Raw genomic sequence first — 26648 nt, 5'->3', positions numbered from 1 at the left:
GGTCATTTTTTTGTAATGTCAAGATGGCAATCAAACTCTGGGTGAGAGACACCATATCATTCATCGATGATGTTAAGTGCTTGAACTAGCAGGTAAGTTTCTAAAGACTAGACTAGACTAGACTAGACTAGACTAGACTAGAACAGAACAGAGTTGGAAGGGACCTTGGAGGCCTTCTAGTCCAACCCCCTGCCAAAGCAGGAAACCCTACACCACTTCAGACAAATGGTTATCTAATCTCGTTTTAAAAATTTCCAGTGTTGGAGCATTCACAACTTCTGGAGGCAAGTTGTAAGAGATGTGGGCAAATCAATTTAAGTTCCATCCATTTCACTTTCACTTCCATTTGAGCATTTACTTCCACTATTGCTCCCGTTCAGGGAAAAGCACTGTCTCTCATCAGCTGGTACACAGTTGAAAGCAAACAGAAAGCAAGGTTCTTTTTAAAAGCCATCCTTTTAAAAAAAAAAATCTGAATGACATCTGTCTTTTTTGTTAGCATTTTTGCCATTATAATGGCCAAATTTCTTTCTGAGCGTAAAAAGTCTTGCAAAAAAAGATTGCATTTTAAATTGTACTTCAGACTTCTCCTCTAGTACAATTTAAAATATTGATTATTGTTTCAATATGCATGGATATGCGTATACATATATTCATATTTGTATTGCTGAATTTTGATTTGTGTTCTGGTAGTGTATGCTGTTGTTTTGTTTTTGAATAAGTCAATGCTTATATAAATCCTGAACTCATTTAAAGCATAAACTTTTTCACACATATCACTCATCAACTGAATGAGTTTCTCTCACATATTTTTATACACATTTTCTCTGGGAAAAAAATGCACATTAAAATGCATTATTTTAATGAGAAGAACAGCATGAAAATAGTTTAGAAGTGTGAAAACCAGTGAATAACAAATTTCTGAAGAACATATTAATCTTGGAAGTTGGCATATTTGCCCTTTCCTATTAGAATGAACAGAGGCAGCATTCTGAAGCATCTTTGATATCAAAAGGAAGAAGAATTTCTGTTCTGCTTTCACACTAACAAAAGAAAGAAACCACAAAGCACAAACTGAAGTACTTTCTTGAAGGCACTTTTTCCATGCAATGACACAGGCTTTGCCTGACCATTTTACTGTCTGAAGTGCAAAACAAAATCTATTCTCATATAGTCAAATCTTACACTAAGGAACTACCTCAGAGTTGCAAGGAAGGCTGTCTAGCTCACTTTCTGCCATGTGACATCAACTTCCTGAAGTAGCCATCACACTCTGCTTAATCTCAGGGCTGGTCTTGGAAATTATAATATTCAAGAACATTATCTGGGAATTAAAATATGAGAAACATCGTATGAAACCCTATGAGGTTTGCCACCATAAACAAAAAAAAATATGATGAGAACATTTAATATTTAGTGGATAGCCCAATGCCAAAAATTCACTTTGATCTATTTGTAATTCCTTTCATTTTTCTAGAGCTGCCTGTGAACAAAAGAATGTTTTAAAGACTTCTTGTCTTGACAGTATCTGGTTGATTCCTTTTTCTGCTGAAATATTGTTTTGTTGTATACTTAAACTTTTCTCAGATCCACTAAAAGATGATGCATGCCAGCTAATATAAATGTATGCATTTGACAATTCATATTTCTGTTGTTGATTTGTACATTTTCATTTCAGTCTAAATGCTGATTTTTTTTTCCTGCCTGCACAGGAAACTCTCCATTCTAACAGGATTTAACCTGGCCCTGGTTAAACCTGACACACTGACCTGTGTCATTAAATGCTTAACTGCTGGCAAATGTTTGATCCTGTGGAAAGCACTAGCAACAATGGACCTTTGTGTAGTAGGCTATAATGCAGGGGTGTCTAAATTTTAAGACTTGTGGACTTCAACTCCCAGATCCCCTCAGCCAACATGGCTGGCTGGGCAATTCTGGGAACTGAAGTCCACAGATCTTAAAAATGCCAAGGTTGGAGACTCTGCTATAATGACTCTGATGTACAGTGGTACATCAGTTAGTTCTTTGGAGGAAACAGCTGAATTGACTCTGAAGAGTGATGATAGAGATGCTTTTAAGGGGCAACTCATGAAATGATGCAGAATCTTAGACAGTCAACATTACAAAAAGGAAGGGAGGGAGGGAGGGAGGGAGGAAGGAAGGAAGGAATTTCCTTCACTATGTTTTGCCTAAACAAAACAATATTCAACTGGATCCCTAACCCTATCAACTCGGGACATAAACATTGGCATACTTAACACATTTCTGAGCCCGTTATGCTACTTTGTAGTTCAGTTCACTTTATTCCCAAATCAGTTCAGTGATTGCTGATACTTGTTGTTGATTGGGACATCCAGAGCACTGATGGGGAAAAAGCTAGAGGGATCAACTACTTTTATTTCATAGATCCAGCCATGAATCGGCAGTAGGACTGCCTGGCAAAAAATGTCAAGATTGTGACCACATATATGCTGCAGATCAGATGTGACTGTCACATTATGACTTCCATCTTGACTTTTTGGATTGTATCCAGTAGGTATCAGCATTGTTGCTACAGAGAGAAAGAATCAGAAATAGGGGAAACTAATTTTATACTTTCATATTTTATTATTGAGCAGGTGGCCCTGGTACTCAGTAATTAGGAAAACCCTTAAGCAAGACACAAGAGAACTGTTTGTGAGCCCGATTGGGGTTGTCATACACAAAATGGCCCCATTATTTACAGATTAAGAGAGTTGGAAGGGTCCTTGTTGATAATCTAGTTCAACCCCCCACCCAAGCAGGAGACCCTACACTATTTCTGACAAATGGCAGTCCAGTCTCTTCTTGAAAGCCTCCAGTGATGAAGCTCCCACAACTTCCGAAGGCAAGCTGTTCCATTGGTTGATTGTTCTCACTGTCAGAAAATTTCTCCTCATTTCTAGGTTGAATCTCTCCTTGATCGGTTTCCATCCATTATTTCTTTTCTGGCCTTCGGGTTCTTTGAAAAATAGCTTGACCCCTTCCTCTCTGTGGCAGCCCCTCAAATATTGGAATCCTGCTATCATGTCTCCCCTGGCCCTTCTCTTCACTAGACTAGCCATGCCAAGTACTTGCAACCGTTCATTGTATGTTTTAACCTTCAGTCCCCTAATCATCTTGGTTGCTCTTCTCTGCACTATTTCTTGAGTCTCCACATCTTTTTTATAGTGTGGTGACCAAAACTGGAATTTTGGTCCAGTTCTAGGTGTGGTCTTACTAAGGCTTTATAGAGTGGTATTAGTACCTCACTTGATCTTGATTGTATCCCTCTGTTATTATCATGACACACAAGGTATGTGATTTGCAATAAAATACCTATCTCAAGTGCAACACTTTTTTCATTCTCAGACATACTCCCCCCCTCAATAGAATGGGAATTATAATAGTTTAAATGTTGGGATTATTAGAGGGAATAAAAGATAATAATCATGAGCTGCTAGCATGCCCATGGAATAGGATGGAACTATAAAGAAATAATCAGACGCCAGGGTTAAAACACACAACATGGTTTCCTTTTATTTAATTGTTTAATCAGTTTACATTCCACAACTGACAGTTTACTTTTTCATTTTTTTCCATAAACAAATTGCTTAATTACCAGACAATATTGTAAATCAATGGAATTACAGAATGTCCTGCAAATTCAAAAAAAAAAAAAAAGCAAGATGCAGCCAGTTTTGTTTACTTTTCCTCCCACCCACCCCCATCAAGCCCCATAATACTCAGCATTGTCTTCCATTGTTTCTTTTCCCCCCTTTCTTCTTTTTCTCTTTCCAGGAAAAATCTTGAAATACTGTATGTCTTCCCCAAATTCACATGTCCTTTTTAACATTCCTGGAATCCTTTCTATTGCTTTAATAAACAAAAAGGCCCCTGATGGATCTCTGTGGGACCAAGAACTGAAAGCCAACCGAGGGCTTTGCTGCATACAACTATCATTGTTATACCCAGTAATGTGAAGAAGTAGATGCACTAAGATGGAGCTTTAGCTGTAAAAAGATCAAGCAACACAGTTATCCACATCATATCAGAACAAGAATCAAACATACTAATTCATGTTATTTTTTATTTTTATTTTTTAGCACCAAAAGCCATTTTGGCTACTTGCATTTCATGAAGCCAGAAAAGATGCATTACAGTCTAACCAACAGGGTTTACTCAAGGAACATTACTCTGACCTCTGCTATGAATGCTGAAGTTAAAGGCAAACTAGGGAAGAATTGAATGACAGATCTGACTTGGAGAAAGGAGTGGGGTGGGTGGGGAGGGACGGTCAATACTTTCTTGAGGTTTGCTGCGCGTAATTTATTCCTTTATTACCTCAGAGTTTCATTCAGTGATTCATTTAAGAAACACAACTGAAAATGAATGCTTGTTGTCAATTTTGTTAACTCTGTTGAGTTCATTGACCATATATACACATTTCAGGAGGTTGGCAACTTCCAGTGCTCAGATCCACAGCAGGATCTGAGCACTGGATCTTGTCTTGGTGGAACCTTCTATATAACTGATGATCTTTATTGATCTTTGTAAGTTGCAAAGCGTTTAGCATGCATGTAAGAAATCAACACACTTGGAAGCAATTTGTGAATAGACATCAACTTATCTTTTAAATATTTTGGCTTTTTCCAGACGTGAATAAATCAGTGGTAACCATGAAGTCCCAACTGAGCTGATGGCATTCAGATTTTAAGCCATGAAATCATGGACAGAATCCTGCAGTTCCATTTTGAATGTGCTGAATCAAGACAGAGTTTCTGTTGAGCTCAACACGTGCCTATCGAATGGTCCCAAATATGATCAGGTGAGAATGTCTAAACATTAGATCAGCTTCCCCCAGCTTTGTGTTTCCAGCCATGAGGGGTGTTCATTTCCATAGCTAATTGGTAACAGGCCTTTGGCTGGGTAATATGGAAGAGGCCCAAAATATATGAAAGGGTTAACTTCCTGGCAATGGAAATGCGGAGTACCATCTTAGTTTTCACATCAGATATGACCTCTAATCCTGGGATATGCCAAGTATATTCCTTTTGCATTCACTGAGCCTGCAGATATGCTGGGACTTTGAATATTACCTTACAACCAAGGATTAACTATTCTTCATAGCAGCCTGACAGGAAATCTGAGATGAGACATTAACATTTCTTGGTCTGTGGTTTGACACACAGCTCTTACTGGTTTACATTAAAGTGGTAAATTCACATATGTGTATTGTGTGCGTGTACATGTATTGGGGGAGGTGTACATGAGAGACAGAATGATTGTGGGGATGTATGACAAATTTGTTACCAGAAAACTGTTGTCTGATTTGGAGGTTTCTATATGCAGAATGCCAATGATTTCCTGCAAAAGTATTACATGTATGCATTCTAAAATTATCCAAGAATAGTTTGACCATATAACTTGCAAAGTTTCTCTTAAAATTTATATAATATCAATCACAGCCTTATTCATTCACATCTACATTGCAAGGAGCCCAAGAGCAGGTTCACTGTGTACTGTGCTATTTGAGTCAGCTCAGCTATGGATACTCAAGCATTTTTCCAAAAAGTGAGAAATTTTCAGAGATAAGCCTATATCTCACATCAATTTATTTAGAAACAGGATGAGTGGGAGTATGTCTAAGACTTAAAAAATGGAGATAAGATCTGAGAGCAAGAGGGAGATCTTCAGAGACTAGAAGGGATCACTTTTGACAATCCACTCTACTCAAAATTAGTCTCTCTTGTGTTCCGATGTATGAAAAAATCTAGTCTGTAAATTATATTGTTCCATTTCTCATAAGGTGAATGCCAACAAATGAGGAGGATATTTTAACTTTCTTGTTTCTTCTATAACAAACTTCCTCAACCATGCCATCTATAACTCATTTTCAAGCACAGATCAAAACTCCTTTTCCTTTGATGGATATTCTTTTCTGATTCTGAAAGGTTAAATAATTGTCTCTGATTTTTGACATATTTTGTAAAAGGGCAGTTCATAAATGTTATTTATATGCTTTTAACGTTATTCAAATTAGATGTTCAGGGTCACCATATTTCAACAATGGTGCCTCAAATTACCTTTTTTTAAAAAAATAATAATAATCACAAATTAATCCTCAAAACCACAGTTCTATTTGGTACACTTCCACAGTATAAAACATTAAGGGCACATTCCTATGTTTACACAGAATTAAGGCAACTGAATTCAGTAGCACTGACTTCCAGTTAAATGTGCATAATTAGGATAATTAACACATCATTAACTCACAGGAGACTGTGAATTGTAGACCCACCTTAAATTTGAAAGCTAGCTAGGTGATTTTGAGCCAATCATTCCCTCTGAGTCCAACTCACCTTACAAGGTTGCTGTTGTGGGAAAGATAGGAGGAGGAAGGAGTGTTATGTATATTCCCCTCCTTGAATTACCTGTAAAGTAATAAAGGCAGGGGAATTTTTTAAAATAAATAAATACATTGCTTTCATGTGCTGTTGTGCCTGACAGATTTGGATTCCCCACAGTTTTTGGCACTGTCAAAATCTTTGCAATAGTTGCTTTTGTTAGTTCAGACATATCATAAGTAGCTCGTGCTATTTCAGGCCCCTTGGGCTATAAAGTGTCTAAGTCATTGTCCTTATTTGTAAATGTTCTTTAACTTTTGATTATTATGTCTGCCATTCTACAAAGAAGACAATGTGTTGACCTTGAATTTCTTTACTTGGAGCGTGCCCCACTGAATCAAAAATAAGTTAGTCTAGTAGACAGATAGACAGTGCTGCCTGTATTATTTCAAAAGAATAGAAATCTTGATGGGTTGTTATAGTTGGAATTAACAGTCCCTGACCTAGTTAAGAAGCCACATTCTGATCCAATGAAGAAATGAATTCTACATGGGCACATCTCATATTTTTTGTTACAAAGTATGTAATGCAGTTTTCAAGATGCAGAAAATAAATGCGAACAGAAAATGTTTCAACTGAAGCATTGGAAGTTACTTTGATGTGAAGCATTCTTTCAAGGAATCTGTAAAAATCATACTGAAGATTGTTCACTGAGAAGAGGGAAGTGGACAACATCCTATATACAAAGTGTGAGCTCCCAAACTCACATATCTAATGACCGAATTGTACTCCATCTGATATATTTTTGGGAAATGATGGTAGTTACAGTATGTGCAGAATGAACACAAAAACAAGAAAAGGTTACTCGAATTGCATAGCAATTAAGGGAGAACTGGATGCAACCCAGGTCCCATCTATGCTCCATTAGGTATAACTTAATCATGATGCACAGGATAAAATTGTAAGTTCAGCAAAAGCAATAACTGATCTTAAACTGTGGCAAATTAGGCCACTGAAATGTGTGTGTTGCACCATTTTTAAAAATGATCCTGTTTGTAAAAACCAACATACCTAGGGGAAGAACTCTAGTTTCACACATACGTTACTAACTAGGCTCCCAAATCAGAGTAGTTTAGAAGAAATTTCAGTTCCGCCAAAACTATAAACTCAGCCTTAGGTCTTTGATTTTAGTGTAACTTGGAGAGACACCTCACGTTCCTTCGGTATTTTAATTTAAAATTAAAATTGGTCATTTAATCTTATGACATTCCTCTAACATAGAGGTCTTCAAACTTGGCAGCTTTAAGACTTGTGGATTTCAACTCCCAGAATTCTCCAGCCAGCATTGAAGACCTCTGCTCTAACAGAAATCACAGTGAAAAATGACAGGAAGAATAAGGGCAGATTAAGTATGGCATTTCTAAGATTCTCCCCATGAGACAACCATATAGTTTCAACTTTCTTATATTAATGGAGCTGGGACTTACTCAAGAAGTGTGGTTACTGAAGACAAAGGATTAGATCAGTAGCTGACTTATCCTTCAATAGTAGTGACAGAACCATCTCATATTAAATTTGCAATCAAGTTCAGGTGAAACAGAGCAGAGTGCAAAAGCACACACAACTTTGTCCTGCCATAAAGGATTGTCATTTCTTTCCTCTCCTTAAACACCCAAACTTGTTTCCTGAGATAGGGTTAATACCAAGGCTAGACAGGCTGCTAGGCTGCAAGATGGCAGAATTGGAGGACTAGAAGCCACGCCATTCCTGGAATACAAGAATTTGGTTTTCAGTCCGTAATTAAATTGATTGTTGTTATTAACTGAAAACCGCAGCGGTGGCCTTCTATGAATGGAGAGAAACATAAACCAAGTTAAAAGCATGTTGTAAAAACTTTCATTTGTTGCTGCTTCAGCAGCACCGTAAGGTCACTTGCTGAGGAGATAAACAAGGGCAAAAAACTTTTTTGGCAAATGTGCATCTTGACCAAGGACAATGAAACTGAGGACGGCTAACCCAAGAGTAAAAGGTACTTGGAATTGCTGCTAGGAGACTTGGAGTGAAAGAAGGTGTTGGAAAGAACCGTTTCAACCTCTCTTTCTGACTTTCTCCCCATTAAATTTTGTAACATTGACTTTATTATGACACACAGACCTTTACAAGGCTCTCAGAGACAATGGGTTGTGTTGTTGTTTTTTGTTCCTGTTGACAGCAATACATGCAAACAGTTTGCTTAGAACCAGTGACTTCTACAGTAAGAGGAACAACAATGGAGGCGCCAATATTCCTGATTTTCTTGTCTCACTGTCAAAGAGGAAAAACCAGTGAGACAGTTTTAGGATGCTTCATCCGTTGAATTCACCAAGACTAAACCCCTTCCCTCCCCCTCCCCTCCCCTGCCCTCCAGTTCACAATTTTAAGTTTGTACATATTTTTTACAGGCGTTTGGATTAAAAAAACAGTCACATCTTGAAGGTACTGATATGAAAATGAAACTTATAGAACAAGATTTTTCCCCCCTATTTATATAAAGCATTTCATGAGGGAGTGAAAGAAAGGAGACAGAGCTAGTGGTATTAAAATAATAATAAAAAAAAGTGGAGAGGAAAAACTGGGGAATTGTACCTGTGATCAACAGGGCCTCCAAAATTTGAATAACTGCAAGAAATGACTTTTAGGATTTGTACTTTGTCTTTTTGAGGGCTCTAACCCCTGCAAGACAGAGCAAATATGATTTTGCCTAATGAATGTGAGAGGTATGCATTCTCTTAATGAAAAACAATTGCAGTTGTAAGCTGCTGCACTCTCAGATGCAGCCTTGTAGGACTTCAAGAACAGGGATTACAGCTGGAATACCTCAAAAGTAGTCAATGCCTGGAATGCATTACCTGACTCTGTAGTTTCTTCCCCAAACCCCCAAGACTTTAAACTATCTACTGTAGAGCTCACCCCATTCCTAAGAGGTCTATAAGGGGCGTGCATAAGCGTACCAATGTGCCTACCATCTCTGTCCTAATATTCTTTTTTACTTACTCTTTTCATGTATTCAAATTATGTTTATACTTTTACCTGTTATCTTATATACGCTTGACAAATAAATAAGTAAAATAAAAGAGATAAATGGAAAAAAAGAGGGGAGAATAGCAAGATAGACTGGCAACTGAAATGTTATTTGGAAATTCTAGGAGTCCCAGCACTTTTGGAGGAATAAAAAAATTGGAACGGTAGAGCTAGGTATTCAGGAGCAACAATATTGAGGAGAAGTTAATACAGTTTTTAAATTACAAACTGTTGATACAAGAGCCTATAATCTTTTTTGGCAACTGATCTCCCTTGTAATTTTAACAGCATGCTTTGGGAACTTTCTCAGCATGACAGTTATGGTGGCCACAGTTAATCACAAAACATTTACTGATTTACTACCACTAATTCTGACTTCCTAGGATTTTCTGTATAATAGCTTACTTAGCTTACTTTTTTCTTTCATCTGGATGGGTAGGCTCATTTCCAGACATTGAGTGGCAGACTCTTAGCATTTTTATTTTCTATGGAATGACTTTGGGATCCATGTCGACACAGAGGCATTGTTGGGAATACAGATTATGCTTGAAAATGGTAGCTCCTTTATAGAATGTCCATTGTCTTTGGAAGCAGATGTTAGGGATTGCTAAGTGTTCAACAATAATAATTTTTCAGTGACTCCTTTCTCTTGAATGATAGAACTATGTACTCTATATTAATCTGCTATTGTCAGAAATAGGGGTGGATATTGATTCATTGCCCGTATAAAGTTCAAATACTAGTCCAACTGGTTTTTCCTAGATAGAAAGAATTAAAGGTGCCATCTTGCCCTGTTTTGGTAACAAAATATCTTAGAACAGCCATGAATCTCATCCTACCAGATCAAAGTTAAGTCAATTCATCTACAAAATGACTAACACGCACCCTGTGGTAAATTACCACTATAGTAAGTTACCAATACAGTAAACAATTGGCGATATTCATCAGCATCTCAAAGTAAGGTCTAACTGCACTATGAAATAAGGCCATATAGAATAGGAATCTCACACAGACATCTCAACACTCTCACTAAACTACAGTTTCCAAATGGCTTTGGGAGAAGCAATAAAAAACTAGCATAAATCTGATTAAAATTTTGTAGCATAGATGCAGCTTTACTATGAGATCCTTAAAATGAACCTGTAGTGTACTACAGTATAGGATTTATATCATACATCCCAAAGTTTTCAGATTCATGCTACAATATTAATTCCTTCACCCCCACAGTTATGATTAAGATAAAGGAGGGTAGCCATTTTAAGATTAAGATAAAGCAGGGTAGCCATTTTGATTTCATTGTAAAGGATTTCCCCAAAGAAACCAAGGGAGGTCACAGATTCATCATTAAACACATTCAGCCAAACAGTAATATTCTATAAGGTCACCTGAACACTTTGAAATTCTTCAAAAATTACATATATACATCTACATACAAATATGCACATATACAAGTACATCTGTGACTTTCATTTAACTTCATGGTGGCACTTCAATTTAAATATATTCTCATCAGAGTTGCCTTTAGCAGGGTACCAGACTAGGTACAGACCAAATGCAGCATTTAATAGGAGCAGCTGCTCATATGTTCCTACAGTGTAGGAAACAATTATGCAAACACAAAGCAAAAAGCCTTAAATTTTAGGAAAAATGTGAGAAGGAAAAGGTGAAAGAGGACAGCTCTGTGACTTCTTAAGACCAGAGGTGGTAACTTTCTGTTCTTTACTTTTTAAAGTCTAAAAAATCTATTTTAATTCTTTCTTTTCTTTGTTGAGGTTCACGCTTCATGGTAGCATCATCAACAATACCTTTCCCATGTTTTACCATCTCTAAGCTAAGTTTTCATACTAGCTGCCTGAAAATCTTAAAAGTTCAATGTGTTTCGCAGGTTGAACCCGAGGAGTCACAGGTAAGGACAACCAAATCCATAGGATTGTATTTTCACCAATTTTAGTATTGAGTGTTAGGCTATGTATTGCTGCTCCTGTGAAGTGGAAGTTTTATGCAGGTGTAATGAGACCTACTACTTCTTAAATATTCAGCACAATCATAGTGTATATAATTGGTATTGCAAACCATATAAAACATCTCAGAAAATCACTCCACCTATTTAATGTTTTTAAATCTAGATTTAGTTTTACTGAATATGTGTTATTATTATTATTATTTTATCAGTTATTAAATGCCAGGGATACATTATTCTACTTCCCTATTGTAAGAGTTTACTTAGAGTAGTGGTGATCATCATCATTGTAATTTACTAGAGGTGCCAGCCTTCTGGAAAAGAAATAGTGAACTGAAAACAGCTTCACTAAAAGCAACCACAGTGGAATGAAGAGTCAGCCAATAGACTGTGTCTTGGTAATTCCTCTCTGGACAAGGAGAGGATATGAGATCACTCACAACTGCTCCAGATAGTTGGTCCTTATAAGAAGACCACAGGACAGTGAGCTCTGGTAGGTTTAGAGCTCTGGGAGATGATGGAATGAGCCATCTTACTTATTCAAAAGGACACTGGATTCATATATTTCTTCACATATTTCTTTTTACAATCACTTTTGGACATTGCTTTTTAACTGCTTTTCAGCGATTAGAATTGATAGTGCTCTGGTGAATTTCCTTCAGTCTTCAGTGCAATAAGTTTTAAATACAAATTTGAAAACTTAGAAAATATATTTGAATGAACAATAAAAAAGTGATTAGAATTTTTGATTTTTCAAAGTTACAAATGGAGTACGGGGCCATATAGATTGGAAATACATTTTTAGAATTAATGATAAGAATCCTTGTGGGAAATTGCATTTGTTTTGAATTCTCTTAAAATATACTTATAATATACAAGATGAAATTTTGAAGGTTGGACACTAGAAGGAACCAGAAAGAACAGAAGATTACAATTAAAGGAAGAAGAATACTTACATTTGACTAAAACAGAATGAAGCAAAAATGTTTTAACATTGGACATGCTGAAGGATAGTTTTGAACAATAAACCCAGAAATTAATTTTAAGAGTGTCTGCTTCTATAGACAGACTGTATTTAAAATATATTATGGAACAGTTTCAGGACATTATTCGAAGTGACCAAAGAACAAGATTTTTTAATTAAAAGGAGGAAATATAAAGTTGGTTTATTTGATCAAGGTTAAAATAGATGTTCTTATTTCTGGTAACCCTTAATGGGTTTGGCTGATCAAGGCTGAAACAATGAATTTTTAAGGATTTGTTTAAACATAGGAGATGAGATTTGGGAAGAAGGGATCATTTACTGTATTTTAGGAGAAGGTGATAAGTTATTAAAATTGTTTACTCTTGCTATGATGAAAAGGAAAGGTATTTCAGTATATATTTCTCTTCTTTTTCTTTAACTATATTCTTGTTTTTCTTTCTCATTTATCTTTCCATTTTTTCCTTTTTCCACTATTTTTGATTTTTATTCTTTTTAGTTTGCATTAGTTTTTTATTTTTGTTTTGTTAATAACATTATTTTAAAAAAATACTGGTGGTGGATTACGCCCCATCAGTTGAACCAAAGGGACTTTTGCCACCTTTCCTCTGAATTCAAAATGAAATTTTGTACAAGGATAGACTTCTTGTGCTGCTGTGCCAAAGATAGCAAGATCACTTTACTGACAGTACTCTGTCCCAGTACCGTATATACTCGAGTATAAGCCGAGTTTTTCAGCACATTTTTTGTGCTGAAAAACGTCCCCTCGGCTTATACTCGGGTCTATACGGCTTATACTCGAGTTTTGTTTTTTTTTAAGCCCCTCGGCTTATACTCGAGTATATACGGCTTATACTCGAGGTTTTTTTTCTTTTTCACATTTACGGACTGAAGCCCTGCCGGTGCAGTGAGAGGGCGGGGCGGGGGAGCCGCCAGCCTTCTCAGCTGAGGGAGGGAGGGTTTCCCCAACCGGTAGGTGCCTCATTTCCCACCCTCGGCTTATACTCGAGTCCCCAGTTTACCCCAGTTTTTGGGGTAAAATTGGGGACCTCGGCTTATACTCGGATCGGCTTATATTCGAGTATATACGGTAATTCATTTGAGCCTGGTGATGTTTTGGTCTGATGACCTGCAAGACATTGTCATCTGCTCTACAGCACATCAATGGCTGACATTCTGAGGAATCATTATTCCTTATGCCTTAATACGCTTAGTCTGTAAAGTGCCACAAGACTCATATTTCATATTGTAGATGCCACATTAAGATCTTAAAATAGAGTAATTTAAGGAGAAAGCATAAAAATCCTCTCATTTTAATATTTTGTATGTTTTTAAAAAGTAGTAATTTGATGAATAAATGGCAAATGTATGAAAAAAAAGGCACTCAACTGATGGACTTTTTCTGTAAAAAATGGTAATGGCTCACATGCAGAATCTGAGTTTCCTGTCAGCTCCTGAGGGCCACAGATAATTCAGCTCATTCAACCTGGTTGCAGAATTCCCATTTTTTTCCAGACCATTTGATTCTTTTTTCAATATTGGTGATTGAACATCCTATGAAATTCAACCGAAAACATCCTAACCCCATAGACAGAAAGTCCTTGTGTTATACACAGGTAATGCTTCTTAAGAAAGCCAACCTTGGGTTGCAACTCTTAAAATAGCCAATTCTTAAAATAGGTGGATGGTAATGGGTTGGAGAAGTCTGGCATCATTTGCAGGCACACCGAATGGCATTTATTTATTCCAGTTTTCACATTCTGGTTTTCTGCCAACTTTAAAAAGAAGGTGGTGGACCCATATTCCCAACAGATCTCTTATCTAACCACTGAGATTTTCAACATTAAAGTTTTTTTTTCCTGACAATTCCTTTATTCTGCTTTGCTTCTGAAACTGTCTGCGGCACCAATTACATTTTTTTTAACCTCCTGCAGTTAAAATCAAGGAAACTGGAGTAAGTCACTAGGACTGAGTTTGAGTTGCAGGAGACTTGGCCGACCTCGTTACTCAGATTCTAATTTCCCTGAATTTATGGAAAATATAGGCATTGGGCCTGGAGCTTTAGAGAATGGATAGAAGAACTGCTTCCACATCAGAAATATTCTATGCTGTTATTGAATCCTATATTGCTGTGCTCTGAAGCAATTATAATATTGTGTGCATTTTTGTTCATTTTCCATTGCATGATCTAAATCAGCATTGAGGGTTTTCTTCAGCCAAAAGAAAGGATTCAGTTTTGTAGGGATTACCTCACCCCACTATTCCTCAATTATTTGACTCTCAATTAATCCAATTTAATTTCAACAAACCCCAGATATACAAGATCATCTTCCTCCAATTGCTTCAGTAAATAAATGAGATTTGATCCACTAAATAATAAACCTTATTTACATGGGCTGGCCTGATGTAGGATTAGCATCATTCCACTGCCCCGCTAATTCACTGTCAGTCTTAGGGAGATCTTCTGCAACTGAACCAATTAATTCTGAGTTCATCACTACTGAAGATAACACTGCAACATCTCCTGGAGAGGAGAAGTGAGGAGCAAGCTACTTCCCATTGACTGGAAAACATCATCCTATTTTTCCATTCCCTGGACTCTCCTCCATTTTGTGACACCTTACTACCATTCCCTCAACTTCTTCAATATATATTTGCCATTTCTTCCTAGGGCAGTGTTTAAGGTTCTCCCCACCTTAAATGCAAAACAAGGATGGTGACAAGACTACCAAGTTTTGCATTCCCCCATTAGCCATCTGGAGGGTCCTTTCATGAAGTTTCTGATTCATCAGCACTAAAGACACATGTAGAGTGGCATGACTGAAATTTTGGGTCCAGAGGTAGAACCTGATGCTGGTGGGAATGCCCTTACAGGCACCCCAAAACTGTGCTTTTGATGTAGGAGAGAAATTATGTAGTTCATTCCTTTTTATGATAGCAGGACTGGATTAAAGCCAACTAATGCCCTAAGCACAGCCCAATTATGGTGCCCTTGGCCCCTCCACTGCTTAACTGACACATTAAGGCTCGATGCTGAAAACTAAAGTCAAATGCATTGGTGAAAGAATTAAGGGCATGATAGCAGGGAGGAAAAAAAATGATGTGGTACCCCCTTCCCTTGGTTCCCTAAAAGCATGTGCCTCCTTTGCTTAATGGTTAATCCAAGGCTGAGTGGTAGACCCACACATTGTAACCACATGGTTTATCTGCATGTGTAGCTACGATGAAAAGAGACATCAAGAAGATGTTTGCTACATGGGTTAAATACTTCAGAATATACTTGGAAAGACTGTTTATATGCTATCTGTGCTTGCTTTTTGTCTTTAAAGGAAAGGATACTTCTGTATTGGTAGTTTTATTTTATGTCACGAGGTACTAAAAATAGAAGTGTGGTTCATTTGTTTTGGCAAATCCATCCTCCAATGTTACGCTACTATTTTCCTCTGAAGTTCATTATTATATGCAATTAATATGTGTGTCTACTCCATTGTCTTGTTTATCCTCTCTATGCCAATCTCCATAAGGACTAATCAGATCACAGGTTTTTTTTCTGGATCATAAGTTGTTATTTTCGTTACCGTAACTGTATCCAGATCTTTAGCACGGATATTTAACAGGAGGAGTCAGGTATAAATAAGTGGGGAAACAGTAAGAAATAAGGAGAAGAGAGGAAACAGATGAAAAGTATGTGTGTGCAGGGGCACACTTGGTGGGCAAAGTCAAACTGATGGCCACAAAGGTGTGTTGAAATTCCATCCATTTTTAATGGGTGACACACATACAAACAGACAAATCTTCAATCACAACATTTCAGCTGCCAGTTTGACTTATTTAACCACACCTTACAATACCCCTGTGGGGGAATTATCAAATCACAATCAAAAGTTTTGTTTTTTATGAGGAATGGAATTCCTTTCTCTCCTTTTCAGTGCATTCTGGTCTACATGTTTTCTCATCTTCATTTATTTATTGAATTTATTTGCCACCCATCTCATAGCAAACATCTCTGGGCAGCAAGTAGAAGGCTCAGAAAATCAGGTAGTTTATGATAACTGCACGGACATCTGTTCTTGGTGCACATGGACATAAGAAGGAGCACCATGTATTACAATCCTTATTATTACCATTCCTTCAGAATTCCCCCATCACTGCAATGGCTTTTACCCAAATGATTGTAATTAACAAAACAATGGCATAACAACAATGACGATCTCTGCCCAAACTCCTCCTGCACAGCCAACTTGATGATCAAACAACCACAAAGCCCGCATTCCCTCCCCTTACCACCCACAATGGCTTCTTCTATCCACCATCAGATGGTTCTTGATGTTCCAAGGCAAGGGGGAGATTAGAGGCAGAACCAAATCCAGACCATGAAACGTGCAGCCTCCAAACAGGCTTTTCCTCATCCTTGCATAAGTCTTGACACCTTTTGTTGCAATCACAGTGAGGAGAATTTGTTAGAAGATCACATGGAAACGGCAGGTTTACTTTCCTTTCTTTCTTTCTTTCTTTCTTTTTTTCTTTCTTTTTTTGAAAAAAAAAAGGTGGGATGGAAGGGGAGTTATACACTATGCATCACAGCATTTCAGTTAGACTTTCTCTTGCTTTTCTGCCAACAGTTCAGCCTTGTCAATTAAGTCTGGCTATAAGGCAGAGGGAAGTTGAAACGGCATGGTTAAAGCATCCACTCAAGGATCCTCACTTGAAATTTTGTTCTGTAAGAATCTTGGCTGTTTTTGTTTTTTAAAGTTTAGCAAAGAAAGGGAAACCTGCCTTAATCTCCTGGTTCATTCCTCTTTGATGGAACAGGCAAGGTTTAAAAGAAAAAAAAATCCATATGTGAGCAGAGGGATTCTGAAGATGGCCTTGAGAAGGTTAAATTTTAGAGAGGTAACTAAAGAGGTTCATTTATTTACTGTTTATGTTTCCCCAATACAGTGTTTTATTTTATTTATGTTTTGTTTTCTTTACTCCTTGTAAAAGTACCTTATATACCAAGATGCCCTTTCCCCTTCCCTATCACATCACACCCAACTGGCGATAGACAGATGCAACAATATGTTCATTTGATGTTTGAAGTGGGATGCTGAAGATTTTTTTTTTAAGGAGCTGAATGTAAGAGCAATGTTGCAGAAAAGCTATTCCTTTCTCCAGGAAAAATAACAAGAACAATACGAAGCTGTAGAGAAGATGTAGGAGACCCCTTGGACTCCACTCTACCATGGCACTGGCAATTGTTTGAGATCTATATATAATATATGTTTATGTATATTAATTTATATTTATATATGTATAATATGTATATTTATAGGCTTGTTTGTACTTGTCTTAGCACACTGTCCCATTCTCAGGTCTCGATTTGGGGCAATTGGTCCTGGGGACAGGTTGAACGGAAGGGGCCAAGGTACAGAAGAAGCCAGAGATCAAAGTAAGACCTAGGCCTCCCCATGCACAAAACATGGACCAGCCGTAGCCATGACTGATGTCATCAGGGAGTCCATACAGGTACCGGGGGTATCGGGAGAGCTCAAAGTTGATTCCAGCTACACATGTGCACAGTGAAATTATGCAGAAGGTTCCTGGAAGAGAAGAAGAAAAAAAAAAGAAAAAAGACAAAGAGGAGAAAAAAAAACAAGAATGGGTTAGAATTACCACAATAACTCTTTGCCCACCATCTAAAAAGAAAGTAGTTGGAGAAAGAACAGGAGAATCAGCGATGGATGACTCAGGAATTCTAGAATGCCAGTTAGTTTATTTAAAATATTTTATTCTATCTTCAGTTTCCAAGGTAATTGCATAAACTTGCAATATACAACTAATAATTAAAACAGTAAGTGTCCAAGATAATGGCCCTTGGGATATGATTTTATAGGTCAATGGATAGATTGGAAACACCCACTTATTACCACTACAACAGCTACTAACAATCTTTGTTAAAAATGTGGTATTCCAGACAAACATTTAGAATGTCTAGTCAAATACAGTAATCATAATTTAGAAGGGAAAAAAAAACACCCCACAATCCAGTGGATCTAAACCCTTCTTCGTACTCCTTTGGAAGACTTCATATTTGGAGTATATTTAGGTTTGCAGTTTTGCAGGGAATATAATATCAGTGGCACTTTCATCTTGAACATGTCATCCTTCTGATAAAGTTCCTCTTTGTCAATGAGAGGCAATGCTAACAATACTCTGATAGCTACTCAAAAACCCATGAGACTATACATTACCCTGGAAACATCAGAAGAGTATGTTGGAACAATTTTCCATATTATTGTCCATGTGCTCATTAGGAGTTGACTGCTCCTCAAGAGAAACTTTGTGCTATCTTTGCTGAACAGCTGAGTTCCTCAAAGCTCATATTTGCTACAATAAATTTTAAGGAGCATCATTTATGTCACACTTATAGATCCATCTAAGAAGCTTAATGAGAACTGTAAAAAGCTAAACTGGTAGCTCGCTTTCTTAGCCATTTACAGTAGATCTCATTATATTCAGGGCAGAGGTGGTATTCAGCAGGTTCTGACCTGTTCTGGAGAATTGGGAATTGGTAGCGGAAATTTTGAGTAGTTCAGAGAACTGGTAAATACCACCTCTGACTGGCCTCACCCCCATCTATTCTCTGCCTCCCGAGTCCCAGCTGATCAGGAGGAAATGGGGATTTTTGTAGTAATCTTCCTCTGGAGTGGGGTGGGAATGGAGATTTTACAGTATCCTTCCCCTGCCATGCCCACCAAGCCACGACCACCAAGCCAAGCCATGCCCACCAAGCCATGACCACAGAACTGGTAGTAAAAATTTTTTGAATTCCATCACTGATTCAGGGTAGTATTATACATTCGTATGGTTCATAAAAGTATACAACTTCAGTGTTATTTGCTTTATCCTACTGTAATGTACTGATAAAACAATGGTCCTTCAAATCACTTGACCTTAGTATTATTCGAGTTCAATGTCTTTCTACAACCAACATCAACATTACCTCTGCAGATTTGTGATGATGGGAATTGGTCCTCGGAGAACATTAGGTTACATTACAGTATTTATTTTTTTCCAGCAATGAAAGAGTTATCTTCATTTGTTATCCAGCTTTCAACTGCTGGAAAAAGACTCTATTTCTGCCCCAAATAAATGGAAAGAGTGAATAAAAGTATATTGAGAAATTCCATCATTATTCAAGCCAAATAAATTGAAAGCATTCTTCCAACCGACAGAGTTAGAATTAAATCACCTAACTCTATTGCCATTCCAAATTCTGAATATGTACAGCGCTATTTGATTATTCAATTTTTTTTTTGCTTTCCTGCTTGATAAGTAGCAAAGCTGAACACTCTCAAAATGATACAATAGAAGCAGATAAGGAACAGGTAGCATGTACTTTCTGTCCATTGTCTGGAGGGGCTAATAGATATTCTGAATAGCTAGCTATTATTTCCATGCAATTCCAATCAATAATCAGTTAATAGTAGGAGAACCTCATTTAATTTTTACTTGTGACCCGCCATGAAATATGTGCCAATAAAAATGTGCTTCATATTTCAGATCTCATTAGGAAAGAAGATGCTTGCATTAGTAATTAAAACCTCTGGTTCCAGGTTCTACTGACGGAGTTAAATGATGTTTCTCTTAGGATAAATCACCTTTACTTTCTTTCTTGCTTGATTTGTGATTATGATCCTATAGGAATATGATAGCTCTTTTTTTCCACTTCAGTAGAGATAGAACCACGTTTCCAGTACAGCAAGAGGCTTGAAGTTGGGTCTTCAGTATATCATTGCTGCCATACTACCGGATTATATTCCTTTCCTTTTAAAATTGTACTTTAGAGCAGTCACTGTGGTTCAATGACATTGAATTTATGTGACTTCACTGCATTGCAAATGGGGAAGAATCCCAAATGATGCTCTGTCCACCAAATAAGGAAGCACAGCAAGCCAATGCAGTCTGTTGGCAAGGGACATTTCCTACGCAATTCACTTGATTTCTCACGTATCACCATCACAGCCTGAATCCTAGCCCAGTGGTTTTTGCGGACTTTCAGATTTTTGATTAAGCTTCGTTCATGCAATATATTTAACAAGGCCAACTAAATGTGACATGTTAAACTTGGTTATTATTGACCTCAGTAGTTTTAGGAGGAATGACCTATTTTTGACTTACTGAGTTCTGCAAAACAAGTCCATTTATTTAGATTAGAGTTTAGTGTATGATACTCAAAAATGAATAATTCAATTAACTAGGTAAAGCTGGTGTTTAATTGCAGCCAGGAAGGTTGCCTGAGCACAGATGATTCAGCACTTTCCAAGATAACCACAACCACATTCTTTTCCTGATTTTTTTCTTGGTATAAAAATGTACGCACTTATATATGGAATAGGAATCCTGCAGAGATTGTTGAAATTTATTTTGTCTGTCAGCCCCAGCAATGTGGCCCAATGTCCAGGGAATTAGGTCTGGGGAATTTCAAGTCCTCCTTCATCTCATTGATTAACTTTAGGATCGCTATGGTGCTGGAGAAGATTCCTGAGAGTCCCTTGGACTGCAAGGCGATCAAACTGGTCAGTCCTATAGGAGATCAACCCTGACTGCTCTTTTGATCATGAAGATGAAACTCAAATGCTTTGGCCACCTAATGAGAAGGGTGGACTCGCTGGAGAAGAGCCTAATGCCTAATGGGAACGATCAAGGGCAAAAGAAGAAAGGGACAATAGAGAATGAGGTGGCTGGATGGAGTCACTGAAGCAGTCGGCGTGAGCTTAAATGGACTCCAGAGGATGGTAGAGGACAGGAAGTCCTGGAGGAACGTTGTCCATGGGGTCGCAATGGGTCGGATGTGACTTCGCTACTAACAAGAACAACAACAACAACAACACTCTCTCAAGCCAAATTATTTCATAGGCTTTGTGGAGAGAAAAAGAAATTGAAGAAGAAATTTTGTTTGTTGTCTTGAAGTTCCCATATCTGTGTATCTCTCCATCCATTGATCCTTCTATTAATCTTAGAGATGCTACTTGGTTAAAATTCAAATTAACCAAAGATCTTGTTCCCATGTGGCAAAGTGTATATAATACATTATACTTTAAAATAAAAGTGTTATGATACATACAAACATTTGGACAAAGTTCTTTCATGTCTGTCTATCCATCCACCTAACTATTTACCTCTTATGAAATGTGTATGTATGTAGGCTATACAAGTATACCCAGTGTATTCCTGCCAGTTTTTATTTATATCACTGAGAAATATCAGGAACACTCAAAAAAACAAAAAAGTGGATCTGACCCAAGAAACACAGTCTCCTTTTTAGCTTCTTAAATTATTCCACTGCCTTATCAGAGGGGTGTCAAACTCAATTTCATTGAGGGCCACATCAGGGCCGCATCATTCATTGAGGGCCAGGGTGGGTGTGGCCAGCTTGACATCACTCATGTTGGGGGCACCTGTGGCAGCCTGAACCCTCTGCCAGTGAAAACGGGCTCCTGAGCTCCATTTTCGGCTGCAATGGCTTCTTGCAACCCTCTACCAGCGTAAATGGAGCTTGGGAGGGCCGCCTGCAGCCCTCGCAAACTCTGTTTTAGGCTGTGACGGCATCCTGTAACCTTCTGCCAGCAAAAACAAAACTCACGAGGGCTGCATGCAGCCCTCACAAGCTCCGTTTCCGCTAGCAGAGGCACTGCGGCCCAGTCCTTTGCTGTTTCCAGGGTGGCCCTGCGGGCCAGATCTAAACCCACTAGGTCAGATCCGGTCCCCAGGCCTTGAGTTTGACACCCCTGTCTTATCAAATCATTGAAGAATACGGCCCCGCTCTCTCCCTGCTCCATTGTGAGAAACACCATTCTGCTGAAACAGCTTTGCAGCAAGCTCCTTCTGTGCATGAATTAAATGCCTCAGCAGCACGAGGCTCCTGAGAGCTCTTTATTATTTTGGCACACACTTGCATAGAATGTAAATGATTGTTTAATTACACACGATAGCCTCATCATTGGCTAATGGACGGGCATGTGACAGACAAAGTTTAGTTTAAATCTGCCCTTACTTATTTATTAAACTGCTTTGGAAAGAGCAAACAGACCGATTGGCCAATACAAGGCCGATGCGCTTTGTGAAATCATAAATCCTTCACACGTATTTACTGAAAAGCCAAAGCAAAGCAAACCGCTTCCCCACTGCTATGGATCACAATAGAGAACGCAGATCCTGTTAATATGCAGAATCTGGGCCAGTTCATGCAGGTTGCCAATTCAAAAGAACAGCTGCATTCCTCCTCAACTTTGGGCAGGCCAATAGCCATGCAGAGAAAACTCAGTGTGAACTAGACTTTGGTCTGAGCTTCATCTGTCCTCTTTTTGGAGAAGCAGTTTTTAAAAATGTATCTCAACGGCTGAAAGTGTCTCTGGCAATCTTCTGTCCCAGGTTGGCACAAGCTGGTTTGGTACTCAGCAAACCAGGATGGCACAAGCTCAGATTCGCCAATTGTAATTTGGCAGCTCCATGGCCTTTTACAGAGTGTCAGTGATTTGGGGGATGAATGTCAATTCGAACTCCCTCTTCCCTGCTTTCTTGTACTGCATCCAATAGCAATATTTTTTCCCCCACTGTTTTCCTCTATTGCAGTCAATAGCCCATTAAATGAGAGTAAGAAAGTAAATTTATGAACTTGGTTGTCCCCCAGTTAAAGGGCTATCTCCTCATCTTTTTATTGCTTAATTTGGCAGGCAGAAATCCCCTTTTGTCTCTTTTTTAATTTAAATTACTGCTTTGTAGAGATAAATTATGAGTCTGAATTCAGAAGACTGAGTAAACAAGGATTGGGTTTCTTTATTTCTGTAGGGAGCCATGGAGATGACCTTGAAGAAACTAGCCAGAAACCATTCAGAGAACAGTAGGCACATCGGTATATTTTGGGCCAGGGTGAAAGAGCAATATGGCCAATGTAGAGTGCATGTGCTTATAACAAATTTGAAATAATTTGCTAGAATTGTGGGGTGGAATGATTTCATTCTAACTGACCAGTTTCAAGAAAGACTTGTTAACAAGCTGAGAGATGAATTGATGATACAAGGCACGCCAGATAATTTGGAAGAGCTGGTCCAACATGGTGTGTTAATAGGTAGTTATTGGAAGAGTTAAGGTCTAGAAGGAATAGCAAGGAAACCTCTCTTCCCACTGTAATATTCCTCCCTATTTGCCTGGACCTCCTCAGAATCCAGTATTGGAGATCCAATGAATTGGGGCAATCAAGGAAACTTTGTCCCAGGAGAGGAACAGAGAAGAAATCTCAGTTTATGCCTTTACAAGGAGCTCTCAGACATCTAGTCAGATCTTGCACAGCTGAGTTCGTTCACCCGGATTAACAAAATGCTGCACATGTGGATCTACAGGCTACACAGTAAGCAAATGTCTTTGCTTACAAGGCCACAGCTTTGGGAAACTTTGCTGGTTCTCGTCCTCTGCATGACACCCTCATACAATTAAATATAATTGAAGACCACTCAGACAACAAGGCAAGCACATTTTATTATTCCTGCTACTCTTTGTTAGAAGAGTATTTAGAAATAGGTTGGAAGAAACAACTCTCAGACTTGGGGGCAACAGCCAATTTTATAGATGAGCCGCAGCACAAAAGTTTAATTTATTGATTTAGTTGCTGGAAAGGCCAATGCTGGTAAGAACAATTGATGGGCAGATGCTACAAGCTGGGCTTGGGTTGTGCTGTGCTAACCCTTTACAACTGAAATCATAGAGAATTCTTGCCACTTAATGTTGTTATTGCTTCCTTACAGATTCCCAATGTGCTGAGGATTGATTGACTACAATTATATAATCCAGATGTGAATTAGGAGCAAAGAACAATTTATTTTCCATCAATAAAATGTCAACAACACTGATTGCAAGCTTTTTACTCTCACCCTTCCACTTGGCTGTTTGGTGCACTGACTCTCCTACTTTACCAGAAAAGTACTCTGACTTTGTGGATATGTTTGGGGAGGAGGCGGCAATTGTATTGGCTCTCCACCAGACATTTAACTACCTTCAAACTGAAATCAGGAGTCCAGATTCCAGCTAAGAGTTACCAGATTCTACTCAAGAGTTACTCACATTGAAAGGATTGCTGGATGTCAGTTTGAAGAAAGGGTTTATTCAACCTTCCTAATCTCCAGTGCCCCTAAACTCCAATACCTTTGGGATAACCATAACCTGGATGACTAAGAATCTCTACAGACTTTGGGACTTTCTTGGATTTTTCCTTAAAAACATTTGCTTAGAATAGAATAGAATAGAATAGAATAGAATAGAATAGAATAGAATAGAATAGAATAGAATAGAATAGAATAGAATTTTTTATTGACCAAGTGTGATGGGACACACAAGGAATTTGTCTTGGTGCATACATTCTCAGTGTAGATAAAAGAAAAGATACCTTCGTCAAGGTACAATACTTACAACACTTAATGATAGTCATAAGGTACAATTAAGCAAGTTCACTCATCCAACAATCTTCTTTAGTTTTAATTTCAGTTTGGAACAATCATGACCTGGATGATTGAGAATCTCCATGGAGACTTGCAAAGTATGGTCAGGATTTGCTTATCATTTAAAAGTCCTTTCCAATGAACTACATGTTGTTGGTTTTTTTAGAATGACTGGATTTATGCAGATAAAAACAGTGGGATGTGTTTATGAAGCAGAAGTTTTTGAGCAAAAGCAAATTTGACACCTTAAGAGAAAAAAATAGTGGAATTAAAAACCACAGTGATTGATTCACATAAAGCAAAGGTTACTCAATTTGAAAATTCTGATATTGTGCCCAGCGACCCACTTATAAAAAAATACTTTGTATTTTTTGTATAAAAATAATGTCAGTCTATTACAGTCTGTCTTTTCCCAAAGAGAGATTGAGCATTTTAGCTGCGGGACAAGGACGAAAGTCTGGTTTTAACATGTTGCTTCGAGAGATACTTTACCATTTTCTCTTCTACTTTTCTTTTTTGTTTCTGCTTTATAGTTTTCATTTGGTCTTTTAAAAACTTATTTCCTTTCCTTTTCCTTTTTAAATGTGCAACCTTCTATACAATTTTTGGTTTTTAAAAAAAGTCTGTCTTAGTTTGGATGGATGGATGGATAGTTTTAATCTATGGAAAATGAATTTTATATTTAGGTTTTTAAGGTGCAATTCCTTTATGTCATGTCTTTGGAGGTCCTCAGTCATCCAGGTCATGGTTGTCCCAAAGATGCTTTTTCAAGAGGCAACTGGACTTTCTGATTTTTCATCCAAGAAGCTGCTTCAGCTCTGACTGGTTGGTGGGGAATGGAAGGATTTTACTGAAGAAGCTTCTTGGATGAGAAGCAAAACGTCTTCAAAGAAAAATCAGAAAGTCCAGCTGCCTCTTGAAAAAGCACCTTTGTTTCTTTATGTCATCTTTAGTCATTTCCTGCAATTTAAGTATCTAAATAAACTGAGCAATATACGGTCAGAAGTTTTTTGTTTTTTTAAATCCTTATCCTTTATAAGTAAAAGCATTTTAACGAACAGATTGCTTAAATACATATTAGTAGAAAATCAAAATCTACAAGGGAGTAGTCATTTTGATTAAATTTTCAATATTTGTGGTGGAAGATGAAAGAAATGATTCAGAAATATTTAATTGTTTAAATACCACTGATTTTAATGATCTTCCTGCATTTACTAATTCCTATGGGCTTACTAAGGATCATCAAGTTTTTTTTCATAGAGGTTTGAATGTCTTTTCATTTTAGCTATGCACGATTTAATTATGGCTGGAGATTTTAATCACGTTTTAGGTCTTTTTCAAGTCTGTAATATTGTTCTAGCTAATTTTAATTCCCTTACAGACTTAACTATGGATATATAAACTGTTCTTTTTTTAAAAAAATCATATAAATAAGTAGACATTCAAATTTTCAGAAAGATGTCATGTTTAAGTCTGTATTATATAGAGGCTATCTTGGTTTCTGTTCACTTATGCATTTACTGAATTATACTGCACGAATCAAGAAGAGGGCCGTGAAAATATTTACAGACCCCTCGCATCCTGGACATAAACTGTTTCAACTCCTACCCTCAAAACGACGCTATAGAGCACTGCACACCAGAACAACTAGACACAAGAACAGTTTTTTCCCGAAGGCCATCACTCTGCTAAACAAATAATTCCATCAACACTGTCAGACTATTTACTGAATCTGCACTACTATTAATTGTTTCATAGTTCCCATCACCAATCTCTTTCCACTTATGACTGTATGACTATAACTTGTTGCTGGCAATCCTTATGAT

The 26648-nt window shown here is 37.7% G+C and overlaps 1 protein-coding gene across 1 annotated transcript in view; it reads right to left on the bottom strand.

Moving 5' to 3' along the window:
• Positions 1 to 15990: 15990 nt before the first annotated feature.
• The window catches only part of TMEM178B (transmembrane protein 178B), a 400546-nt gene continuing 389888 nt past the window's right edge, over positions 15991 to 26648 (bottom strand). Inside the window, exon 4 of the mRNA XM_058191239.1 lies at positions 15991 to 17928. Coding sequence (XP_058047222.1) covers positions 17678 to 17928 — 251 coding nt within the window. The 3' untranslated portion in view covers positions 15991 to 17677. The remainder of the gene's footprint in view (positions 17929 to 26648) is intronic.

The sequence above is a fragment of the Ahaetulla prasina genome, chromosome 7, assembly GCF_028640845.1.
Source record: "Ahaetulla prasina isolate Xishuangbanna chromosome 7, ASM2864084v1, whole genome shotgun sequence".
NCBI classification, from domain to species: Eukaryota; Metazoa; Chordata; class Lepidosauria; order Squamata; family Colubridae; genus Ahaetulla; species Ahaetulla prasina.
The sequence above is the reverse complement of the archived record's forward strand: the minus strand, read 5'-3'. Positions and strand labels throughout refer to the sequence as shown.